Below are 12,903 nucleotides of genomic sequence, written 5' to 3' on the forward strand. Positions count from 1 at the left end.
TGGGTGGACAAGTTTGGTTCAAGTCCCAGGGAACCCATACGTCAATGTATATTTGTTCTCACATATTTTATGTATAAGAAAATGGAATTTGAGTAAATTTCAAAGCCAACGTGGAAACCAGACCTTCCATTTCCCACCAGAAAACTGCATCATGCTATTGCTTTTCATCTTTTTTCCTGGGCCAAGTTTAGACAAGAGACATAAACTCGAGGTAATTTCGAATGCGCCAAGGTAAGCGGAGACACCTGCTGCTGGAACATGGAGGTCTTCAGTGGTAGCACTAGGGAGGCACACTGCAGAGTGGTGGCCAAGGGCAGCTCCCTATAAATGCTAACTGCACGGAGCAAGCATATTGGGGTTTCATGTAAGTGCCTCTACTTAACATATTTGCAGAATTTGCAAGGAAAACAATAAAAGTGAAATATTTGGTGGATTACGGATGACCAAAAGGTTATCTTACTGCAGGGAAAAGGTGTGTGGACTGGTCCTAAATGAAATTTGATGTTGTTGTAAGCCATGGATGTGCCCCAGACTGGACCTGACTGTGGTAAGTATCCATAGTCTGAGAAAGCTGCCTCACTATTGCTATAAAGTTCATGGCACAAAGTGTATGAATACTATTTCTGCTTTGCAGTCACCAAGTGGAAAATACCAGCTTTGATTTGGACCTGACAACGTGCACCTCTAGGTTATGCTTTGATGATCTCAGCATAAATTCTCTTCACATGTTTACTAAACAGGGTAACATTGCCATGGATACTTTCCACTGCCCTATAACCTCCCTTACACATTCTGGCACTTTCTTTCAAAGCTACCACATATGATACCAATTGAACACATTAGCGTGTCATTTGTTCTTAGCCTGGATGGGGACTCCAGAGAGAAAGCTGCATAAACATATGAAGAGCAAGGGAACATAAAATGAAGGTGAATAAGAGGGGTGGAGACAGACAACTTGACTCAGAAAATGCACTTGGGTGACTTAACCCTTTCCTAGCTCACGGAGCCTCCATGCTTAGGCTAACCAAAATCACCGAAGGGGCGGAAAGGTGAATGTGTTTAGTTGAGATAGGTGACAACAGGAGGCAGAGAGAGAGAGGATGGCTGTGGCACACAGAGAAGGGGAGACAGCCTTTATCCTGAGGCGCACATGCGGGGAACCTGCGCTCAGCTTTCAGCCTCTTCACTCCCAGGCTGTGTGGAATAGAAGTGCCTTCCCTGCAGTCACTACGGAAGGGAAGACTGGGAACTGGCCACTGGGAACTATGTGTTGGGGTCATAAGAGAGGGCGACAGGACTGCTGAAATCCATTTAGATACTTTCTGCTGGGCTGTAACAAAGAGATTCCAAGTGAGCAAAGTAAAGACAAGTGGGACTGTTGTTTGCTGCCCCTGTCCCCTCCTAAATGTCTCTGGAGTCTGTCTGCTCCTCTGCCTCCATGGCCAACTAAGACCCGGCCAGTGACACTGCCGTGGCCCCCTCACTGTGCTTCCTCAGTCCTTGCTTGCCATTCTCCAGTCTGTTCTCCTCCCTGCAGCTGGAGTCCTCTTCTCAAAACACAGATACGATCATGGCTTTACTTTGTGTAAACATCTGCAGTGGTTTCCTATTTTATTCTAAACAGAATCCCAAGTCTCTCATGGGGTCTGTGAGCTCTACCTAATGGGCTTCTCCTCTCCTCCCTCACTCGTCCTCCAACCATGGGCTCCTGTCACACCACATTTCCCTCTTTCCTTCTCCTCAGGGCACACGATCATCTTCCCGCAGTGCCATGGCACATGATGTGCCCAGTGCCTGCAGTGCCCTCCTCCATGGTCCCCCTTGGACTTGCCCTGTGCCAGAACCCTCCCACCCCACCCCACCCCAACCCCTCCCCTTCCCTTGGCTCAGGCGTTACTTCCTCAGAGAAGACTTACCGGCCCCAGTCTAGGCTGGCTCCTTTGTGATTCACCACAATAGAACCATGATGTTTTCCTTCATAGTACTTCCTAAAGTCTAAAATGAGGCGTTCAGCGAATAATTACACTGCAGGGGCTTGGGCTCGTCCTCTGGAATATAAACTCCACATAGGCAGGAGCTGCTTTTGAGTAACCACTTCATCCTCAGCGCCTAGGACAGGGCCTGGCACCCAGGAGGGGCTTGGTAAATACTCGTATTCTCTCAGCTCATGCCCACTCCCATCACACACCAACTTCCCTACCCCACAGCCAGCACCAGGAGCAGGTGGCCTTTACTTTTGTTACCTTTTTCTTTCTCCTTTCACATTTCACCTCCAAAGAGCCAACTCTGTCAAAAACAAGATACATGCTTTCTTTTAGAGATGACTCCCCTCAGTGATAAACTGTGCTTAGAACACAGACTAGAAAGAAGAAACATGGTTTTCTTTCTTTATCTCTTTTTGCCATCTTGAATTGAAAAGAATTTCTGGCTGACTTCTAACTGGCTGGCAGGCTGAGACTACTTGGCCATACTGGATCATAGAAAATTCAAAATGGGCCAAGGTTAGAAACTAGAACCTAGTCAACTGAGCTCCTTTTTCCAACAGAGCCACCCAGCGCTGACTCTCCTCTTTGCCTGGACAGCCAGAGGTGTCCACACAACACAGGACCGAACACAAGCAACTGGGTCCCGAGGGGCAGCTCCTCAGCAATTCACTTCTCAGGAGCCATGTGACTGGCACAATGCAGATCCTCTTAATTGTGGTCAAACCATAAGGCTTAAAGCCATACTTGGCCACAAAGAATATTATTGTAAACAGCCCTCATCAATGTTCATGCACAAGGAGGAATCCTAGAGGATCGCAGCTTAGTCCTGCCTCGCAGATAAGCACATTGAAAGAGAGGATTGGTTATAGTGAGTGTGGTTGACTTCAGATATCGATTCATTGACAGATCAATGGGGAAAGATGGGATGAATCAGGAACCCACCTTTTGATTAATTTGGAAACTCATAAACATACAGCAAATTGCCCAAGTTCTCGAGCAAGTCAGTGGAAGAACCAAGCCAAAGAGCTCACTCTGATTACAGCCAATTCAGGGTTCTTTTGTTCAGTTCATGATTACAAAAGGGTTTACAAGGTGTGGTCCAGGGATCCCTGCATCAAAATCACTCTGGACAACTTGTGGGAAACACTGATGCAAAAACCTCTGGGGATGAGAACCAGACATACACACATTCACAACTTTACACAAGGATACTGATGCACAAACATTTGGGAACCACATCGCTGGACTTAAATTCCTACCTTGAAAGCTCACAAATTTTCCAATTTAAGTCTTCAAATTAAATCTGTACCTTTTTAGGACAGAGAAAAAGAAGGATGCAGAATAAAGCCCATGGTTTTCTTGACTCTCCCATCTGAAGTCACTGGTACTTGGGTTGAATAAAGGGCTTATACATTATGAAGACTTGGGAGGAAAGGAAGGTAGTGCTAAAATTGTAGGGGTCGTTTTGAATGAGGAAAAGACATTCCTCTCAGTGGTCTTTGGTGGAGCTCATCCAACCCACTGCTTAGACTTAGAGGCTGAAGAGACTTTTTACAGCCAAGGGGATCAAGCAGTGAAATGCAGGGCCTGTCAACTGGAGGGAGATAGAACTGGTTCCTCTTGCTGTGGGCATAGATGCTGAAAAGTTGCACCCAGGAGTAAAAGGAAATAGAAGTGGGGGGGAGGGGGCTTTGCAGGCATTATAGCTCATCTCAATCTTATAAGTTTTTTTGAGCTCATCCTGGCTTGTTGGAATGCTTAAGGATCTGGCAAAAGCAAACATAATTCCTCTCTAGAATTATAACCTTATCTTAGTTCTCTAATTATTTCTACAAATTTTTTTGTCAATACAATGTCCAACACAAGATTAAAAGTAACCAGAGCCACTCAGAGACAAGACAACATGAAAGCAAAATAAGAAAAACAATGGAGAGAAGAAAGAGACCCACCAGGGCTTCTTTAGATGTGAGTTACCATGGAGACTTTCAGTAACTATGCTATTTATATTCAAAGAGCTAAAAGACAAGCTTGAGAATTTTTGTTAAAGAACAGTATAAAAAAGAATAAAATGTAAGTTTTGGAAATTAAGAATATAATAACTGAAATTAAAAACTCAATGAATGGGTTTAACAGTAGATTAGATATAACTGAATAGAAAATTGGGAAGATAGGTTAGAATATTATACTTAAACTCTGATTTGTAGACCAGATGCATTGATATAATCTGGCAGTGTTTTTTAAAGAAAATTTTTATTTTAAAATAGTTTAAAGTTTATCAAAAAGTTGCCAAAATTATACAGAGAGCTCTCATAACCCAAACCCACTTTTCTCTATTATTAACATCATATATTAATATGGTATATTTGTCACAATTAATGAGCCAGTATTGATACATTATTAACTAGAGCCTATACTTTATTCACACTTCCTTAATTTTTACTTAATGTCCTCCTTATGTTTGGGAGCTTTATAGAAACACAGGATATTAGGTCCTACTATAGACCTAGTGAATTAGGATCTATATTTTAATAAGATCTCTTGGTTACTTTAATACATTGAAATTTGAAAAGTGTTGGTTAGAAAAAGGAAAATTTTCAGAATAAAGCAGGGAGAGAAAAAAATAACAAAAAATATAAAAGACACTGTAACAGGCAGGGTGAAGACAATGAGATGCAGGTTTAACATAAGTATAATTGCAGTCTCCAAAGGAGATTACAGAGAGAATGAATCAGAAGCAATATTTTAAGAGACAATGGCTAAGAGCTTTCCAAAATGGATAAAAGATATTGTGGAAGCTGTAGGACACCTAAATGGAATAAAAAAGAAATCTATACCTAGGTACATCATAGTAAAACTGTTCAAAACCAAAGACAAAAACAACACACAAAAGCAATTATGAGAGCAGCTCAAAGCAAACAAAGAGAGTTTACCTTTAAAGGAGTTAACTATTCGACTTACAGCTGACTTCTAAACAGAAATAGTGGGAACCAACAGATACTGGAATGATATCTCCAGAGTGCTGGAAATAGATAACTGCTAATCTAGAATTCTATACCCACACAAAAATATTCTTCAGAATTGGTAAGATGATGAAATTCAGGCAAATAGAAATATTTTCTCCAGCAGGCTTGCACTAAAAAAGTATTAAAAAGTATCTTTCAGTTAGAAGGAAAATGATTCCAGATGGAACTTTGGAGATGCAGCAAGAAACAAAGAACAATGAAAATGGAAAATATGTGGGTAAATCTAAAGGACTTTCAACTGCATAAAATAATAGTAATGTACTGTGAGTTTAAAAGATATAAAAATTAAAATACAAACAATAGCAGAAAGTTAAAGATCAAATAAAACCATTGCATTGTCCAGAAAGAAACAGAACCACCAATTAATATTGGATTTTGAAAAGTCAAAATGCATGCTATAATCTCTAGAATAAATGTTAAAAGAATAATTAAAAATCACATAAAACTCTTTGGTTAATAGAGGGATAAATGTAAATATAAAAATAATTTGTCAAAAGGATGGCAAAAATGGAGAGAAAAGGAATATAGAACAGGCAAGAAAAATAGAAAGCACTGTGTAAGATGACAAATTTAAATGAAAATGTATCAGTTTTTAAACTTAATAAATTGGTCTGGGTAATAGTCTGATTCCATTTCTGGATGTCTGATTACTGACAGTTCTTAAGTCTCACCCCTTCCATCTTGCTCTCTGCCTCACATCTGGGAAAGCTGATAAGAAAACCTGGTGCTCCCTCCTTTGGTACCAGTGGGAGATACAAACAATGCAAATCCCTTCCTGCCTGAGGGACTCCTCACCCCAACCCAATCCCCTAGCCCATAGTCTCCTTTCCTTGCTCTCTCAAGCCATTTCAGGCCTGCATGGGAAGGCTGACCTGTTTACCCAGCCTCAATTATATAAGTTATAAACCTTTTCGTATCCTCTTGGTGTGTGTATTGGGTCGTCAGTCTCAACACCAAAACCCAGTTTTGGGTAGGGGTCTGCGCTGCTTCTTCAGGCTGGCGAAAACAGTGTACGTGTTCTAGTTAAAAGACCAAGAGGATGAGACCTGATTAAAAACTGCAAAACCCAACTATCTACCAAGATATTCATGCACAGATGAAGTTTCAAACACCAAGGGAAGCAGACATGTGCAATCACAGTGGGAGACGGCTGCAGACATATTTCAATACTTGGAGGAACGAGCAGGCAGAAGCTCACAAGAAGATTAGCGAATGGACAGTGTGGACACATTTTCTACACTTCAAGCTACAAAAGATACATTTGTTTCTCATGTGTACATAGAATATTTACAAAAATGGGTCAAGTGGTAATTACACGAAGCTTTCCTTTTTGATAAATTGTTGAGCTGTATATATTTATTTTATTCACATGACTGTTTTTGTGCTATTTTCCCCACAATAATTTGCAGGTTCTCTGTCTAGGATTATTAAGAACCTTCCATGGTGTCAGAGACAGAGGCTCTTTCTACCTCATTGTTTCACTATATGTACCTTCCATTTTTAAGGCTGTCCCTGGTCCAAAATGATGGCTAACATTCCTGCCGCCATTGGAAGCACATTCCAAACACAGGACGGAGGAGGAGAGGAGCCTCACAACCTCCTTTTAAAAACACTTTCTAGAATTTTCAAGTACTATTTCTGCTTATATACCACTGGCTAAAACTTACTTTTATATCTAGTACCACAAAAGGCTGGGAATAAAGTCTCTATTTTGGTTGGCCATGTACCCAGCAAAAAATAAAATAAAAATAAAAATTGAGGATTTTATTGCTACACAGGAAAAAATAAAATGATATCCATATATTGAAATAGAGAGAAAAAGATTCACATCATGATCTGATCTGATTTAGTGGGACTTTTCTCCAGCCCCAGCCTATCACCACCACAACAGAAAGACAAACTTTGCTCTCTCAGGTCCTCTTCGCCTATGTTACTTTGGTGTGGTGTGGGGTAGAAATGGATGGGCCAGAGAGGAACAGGCAAGCAAGCAATTATTAAGTGAGCATCCCTACCCAAAACACAGGTTTAATGAACAGGCTGTGGAGGTCTCGCTTTTCAAGTTCAAATGAGAGAATTGCATGGAAACTGAAGTCATTAATAAATACAGCCTCCATTTCATGTAGGATGTCCAAGTCTAAATCAAATGCAACTGCTGAAGGGCCAGATGTTATTCCCATTGCTACATTTCAGTGTTTTCCTGGAAGTGACCTCACCCTGATGGTAATGCCGTTGTCCAACTGTGCATACTATTTATATCTAGAACCCTGGCTCTCAGGTCTAAAATGCACCAAACTAAAAGCAGCTATTGCTTTGAATGCTGAACTTGTCAGAGAATTCAAGCAGAATCCTTGGGCCGTGGTGTGTTAATTTTGATGGCTGTCAAGAAAGCAAGAACTTATGTAACTTGCAAACATGTGAATATATTGTTACGAGGCTCTAATACATAGTGTGGACAACACCTCCACATTAGCCAATATGGAAAATCAAGGTCTTCTCTGTCCCCTTCTATGGAGCAAAAAGATACCTGCAATTAATTATCTCCTACAGATTAAAAAGTATATAATCCCAAATTATGACTCTGACTTTGGTCAGAGCCATAAACTAAGTACCAATCCTTAAAAGAAAAGGAGAGAGAAAGAGACAGAAGGATAATTATACCATTTTGGTTTTATGCATTAATTTCACACAAAAACATTTCTATGATGAAGCAAAAACTATCAGTTATTAACACATTGATAGCTATATACACTTTGAACATTCACATTATAAATGTGAGCTAGAACATTTAGATGGTTCCTATGTTGAATATCAATATGAAGAAAACTAATGTCTAAGACTGATTAAAACAACAGTTAACATTTCTGGGGTGCTTCCTATGGGCCAGGTCCTCTGCTAAGTGGCTTGCATGCTTTATCTCACTGATAAAAAAAAAAAAAAAAAAGGTTTTGTTTTATCCCAGATTCCGCAGAGTAAAGTGAGGTTCAGGGAGGGTATATCACCTGCCCCAACCCATGTGGCTCTTGAGGAGTGGAGCTGGGACTTAACCCCAGGTTGCTGGCTCCAGAGCCTGTCTTTGTAAACCTGGATTGCATGGCCTGGGATTAAATGAGACACAATGGATTATGGGAGTTTAGCCCAGCACTTGGCACAGAATGAGCTGCCCATAAAGGCAAAAGGAAGGACATTTACACAAAAACAGGCTAATGCATGCAGCAACTCACATACTTTGCACGTCGCTAAAGGTGTCAGAGAGGACAGCTGAGGTAATGGGAGATGGGAACCATGGGATTGGTTAAGGGTACCTTTTTGGTTCTATCTCTAATCCCTGGATTCCAGCCTTGCCTCACTCCCAGAAGGGCTGGGTGGCTTTGGACCAATCACTTCTTTCTGGACCTTTCTTCTGTAAAACAAGAGGATTTGCCTAGAATGATTCCTAAGCTTTCTCACTGTTCTGAACTTCTACAACTTAAGTTGTCTCCTATGATTTTGTCTGTGAAAATTAGTCCAGGAGCCCAGGGTGTTGATACCTGCCTTCGATATGTAGAAAGAGATTAATTGCCCTATTAAGAAGGAGAGCAATGCACTATAAGGATCAGCATTTTCCACAAAGGATGAACTGTTTCGATGGCAACTGGCTGTGGTGGCAAAACTGCAAGCTTACAGTGTGGGCATGACTCAAAACCAGAGGGCCAGGAAAGACCTTTAGAATAGCTGATGGAAGTGAATTATGCCAACGACTTTCATAACCATTTCAGACCCGAATGCGTCAGTCTGGATGGGAAATACAGGCAGGCTGTTCTGGAGGGTAGAGGCTCTAAAATCTGCTCAATGGCGCCCACTAGTGGAAGGCCACGAGCGGTCATGCGGACTTGCTGGTTGCAGAGGTTCCAACAGTTCCATGCTGCTTAAGCCGGAAGTCCACTCATGCACCTCAAGGATGGGGAAATGAGGGAGAGAGAGGAAGTGCCGTATCCAAGGCAACCACCTACTGAGAGGCAGAGTCCACCTGTTGGCAGCTATTTTGTTTCACGCAGAGAAGTTACATTCTATACAATAGACTAATAGTTCTCCTTCAATATATCCTATTATTTAATTTTTTTTTGTTGCTACATGCTGGTCACCTTATTAAAAGAAAGTGCAAATTTGCTCTATATTTCATCCAAGGAAACATAAAATGTCAGGAGAGGTTCAGTTCCTTTGATTCTTTCATAATTTAATAAATACAAATGAATGCCTGGGATCTCCTCTCCCATGAATATTTTATTGGAATCAAATGGTTTATAGAAATAAATAATATTAGAAAAAAGAGTTACTAGACATATATTTGGAACTTATCACGAGTGACCAGGACAGTAGATTGCAAATTCTCAAATATCAAAAATCTGACAAAATCCACCAAATAGCTTCAAAATAAGTGTCTGGAGTTATGCCATTTGCAGGATAATCAACCAACACTTTTTAAATTAAACATATACGTGTTCAGATATTGTTTCACCATGTTAGGGAAATAAAAGCAGCATATTACTCAATTCTTACCCCTGAAGACGTTGCACATCTTCAAAAGGAAATGAGATTTATACCGGGGTGGGACAAAAGTAGGTCTACAGTTGTAAGTGCACAAAACACTGTTTATGCTTGTATTATTATTTATTGTATAATTAATACAATGTAACTATAATCTACTTTTGCCTACCCCTCTACAATGAATACGGTATGACTATAATTCTGAAATAATTTAAGTGTCCCAGAAAAAAAAAAGTTCTGAAGGAGTTTCAAGAAGGGGTGCTGACGAATCTAGAAATAGCTAGTAGAAATTCACGAAGCAGGCAGGACTAGACCTGAACCTTAAGAATGGGGTGGGAATTCAAGTGGAAGAAAAGGAAGACAAGCGTGTTCAAGGAAGGCATGCTCACAAGCATGCATGGTGGTGCTTGATGCAGGAAGGGGCTCTGTGGGGAGAAAAGTACTCAGTAGTCCTGCTATGGCTCATCTCATTACCACTTTAGTTTATCAGACTTCTCCCATGTTCCCAGCTGGCTTCTTTTTTGCCTCTCTGTCTAGCTTAGAACTCAAGGTCAGCCCTTCCAATCAAGCTTGTCAACCCTGGGCTTTAGCTATCTTGCTTGTCACGTCCTCTGCTCCTACTCCTGGGCAGCCAGACACTGCTGGAGAGTCGCAGAGCCTGGTTTCCTAGACCCCAGCTGCTGGGCAATCCTTGTCTTCATTTCCCATTTCTCAGCTGCAGTGGCCAGTCCAAACCATGCTTGATGTCAAGCTCAGGGTCATTTCCTCACCACCTTCATATTTTCTACTCATCCCATCTTAGAAGATTGAGGCTATTCTGCATGAGCTCCCCCATACACCTTGTCCCCAAATAAAAGTGTTTATTGTTGCCCAGCTGGGCATGGCTCAGTGGCTGAGCATTGACCTAGGATCCAGGAGATCGTGGTTCGATTCCCGGTCAGGGCACATGCCCAGGTTGCGGGCTCAATCCCCAGTTGGGGCTGTGCAGGAGACAGCCGATCGAGGACTCTTATCATTGATGTTTCTATCTCTCTCCCCCTCTCCCTTCCTCTCTCTGAAATCAATAAAGGCATATTTTTTTTAAAAATGTTTATTGTCACATATTCTCTGTGTTCAGATCAACTCCTCACCTCATACATCACTTCAAGTAGGACTCTAACTAGGTCCCCTGGCTCATATGTTCAGTCTCTCACAGAGGAGAGCACTATCTTTGCTTTTGGGTGTTCTGTCCTTTAGGTGAATATGAGACGTACATGGGAAAATATCCTATATATTCAGACCTGGAGCTCCCATCATTCCAAGAGACTGGGAAGTAGTCATCATCCAAGAGAGACCATCCTTGGGGACAGGACAATGGATGTAGAAGAGAGCTTCCCGGGAATCAAGGTCAGACAGTCATCACTCGGCTTGTCTGAGCTTCAGTTTGGACACAAACAAGGACAGGAACAAATGAGGTAGTAAATACAAATACAAAAAGGCACTTTGTTCTCTTTAAAAGAAACACACCAAGGAGTCAAGTCCCCTGAATTGTTAAATGGAGGATTTATATATAACCCTTCTATAATTTTGGCAAAACAACATTTTCAATGTTGTTTTCTTAACATGGTTTTGGGAAGAAAGGGACAAACTGTAACTTTGGGTAATGACAAGATGTTTCAAAATATTTGATAATCATCAACAAAACCACAAAGTCATTTAGTAGGTGATTCTTGTTTCAAAAACGATGGGCCAGAAATCCCTCTGCCAACGAACATTGCTTTTAAAAAGCGAGTTGGAACAGCATGCTATTTGCTATTGAACGCGTGGGGGCCTCTGGCTAACCTGAAGGCACAGTCCCCCGTGGGATTCCCCATTGGCTCTAGCACCACCCCCTCTCTGCTCTTCTCTGATGGTCCTTGTTTCTGTATGGTTTGGTGATAAAATACAGAGACTTGCAGAGTGCTCCCAAAATGCAAAACATGCTAATAAAATGCAGGAATTAGACATGTCTCCCTGGCTCAATCATTTTCCATATGTCTTATTTCTCCCCTAACTCCTCATTAGAAGTTTGAAATTGGTCAGACCATGAGAAAAGTGCTCAGTGAAACTGTAGTTAGGTTATAAAGCTTCCATAAATTAAACTAACGAAATAAAATTTCCTGAGATCCCTTGAAGGCTCCCACAGCCACAGACTCCACAGCAGGCTGTGCTTTCTTTCTGTTCCAGTTCAACCCCTGAAGTCAGTGCACAGAGTTAACTTCTCATACCTGCAGCAAAGGTGCTAAGATGGTGTGATGTCTGATGTGGCAACTTGGCTGACTGCGGGGCCCAGGTAGTTGCTTGAAATGAAATGAAATGAAATGGCTCTGTAAAGGTGTTTTTTAGATTAACATTTAAATCAGCATATTGAATAAAGCAGATTACCCTCCATAATGTGGAGGAGACTCATTCAATCAGTTAAAGGTCTTAAGAGAAAAAAGATGGAGGTCCCTCAAAGAAGAGGGAAATTTAACTCCAGGCTGCCTTCGGATTCTAAGCTCCATCAGCTCTTCCCTGGATCTCCTTCCTGCAGACCACCTGCCCTGGAGATCCTGGACTTGCCAGCCTCCACATTTGCATGAGCAAATTCCTTAAAATAATTCATTCTCATTCAGATTCATTCTCTCTCTCTCCCTCTCTCTCTGTCTCTCTGTCTACATACACACACACACACACACAGACACACACACTATTGGTTCTATTTCTCTGGGGAACCCTGACTGATGCAGACAGGTACTCTTTTGTTAACTACGGAGAGAAAAATCTCCAGCAAAAAGAAATTATCTGAATTTGGAATTACAAAAGATGCTTCCAGGCTAGGACTATTACATTTTCCCTAAAAGCTGTTTACCCTGCTCTCTGGGTAAGGTGCAGTTTAGGTAAGGTGATCTATTCTAAAGGTGATATTCTCCATCTTTTATGTCCAATAGGTCCAGCCAAATGCAATTCCTTTTCTTGATAGTTCTTATGTTGCAATAACAGAAAAAAAATTTTAAAGTAGACTTTGAAAACAGATAAAAACACAAAGTATATTTAAATATCCAATAATGTCTTCCCTACCCTCTCTCAGAGCATCCAACACAAATATTTCTGGAGCAGTTCCAGATCTCCCTAGAGTCCAATGAAATTCAAAAATTCCATTTTTATTGTTAGAAACAAGCAAACAGTGGGATTAGGCTTGTTTTACAGGGCCCTCTGAAATGCTTCACGGGCTCAGCCAGCTATGGGGCAACCGACACTCCCTCTACCCGGTTCACTCCTCTTAAGCCCACACTCATCCTCATTCTCAGTCCAGGGTTGACCCCTCCCAGGTTCTCAGTATGTCCTGGCTTGCTCACCTCCCTCCTCACCGT

General features: G+C 41.4%; 1 protein-coding gene across 1 annotated transcript in view; it reads left to right on the top strand.

Moving 5' to 3' along the window:
* Positions 1 to 516: 516 nt before the first annotated feature.
* LECT2 (leukocyte cell derived chemotaxin 2) overlaps positions 517 to 12,903 on the top strand; it is a 29,197-nt gene continuing 16,810 nt past the window's right edge. Inside the window, exon 1 of the mRNA XM_016197569.2 lies at positions 517 to 547. Coding sequence (XP_016053055.2) covers positions 517 to 547 — 31 coding nt within the window. The remainder of the gene's footprint in view (positions 548 to 12,903) is intronic.

This window comes from Miniopterus natalensis, chromosome 4 (genome assembly GCF_054644295.1).
Source record: "Miniopterus natalensis isolate mMinNat1 chromosome 4, mMinNat1.hap1, whole genome shotgun sequence".
Classification (NCBI taxonomy): Eukaryota; Metazoa; Chordata; class Mammalia; order Chiroptera; family Miniopteridae; genus Miniopterus; species Miniopterus natalensis.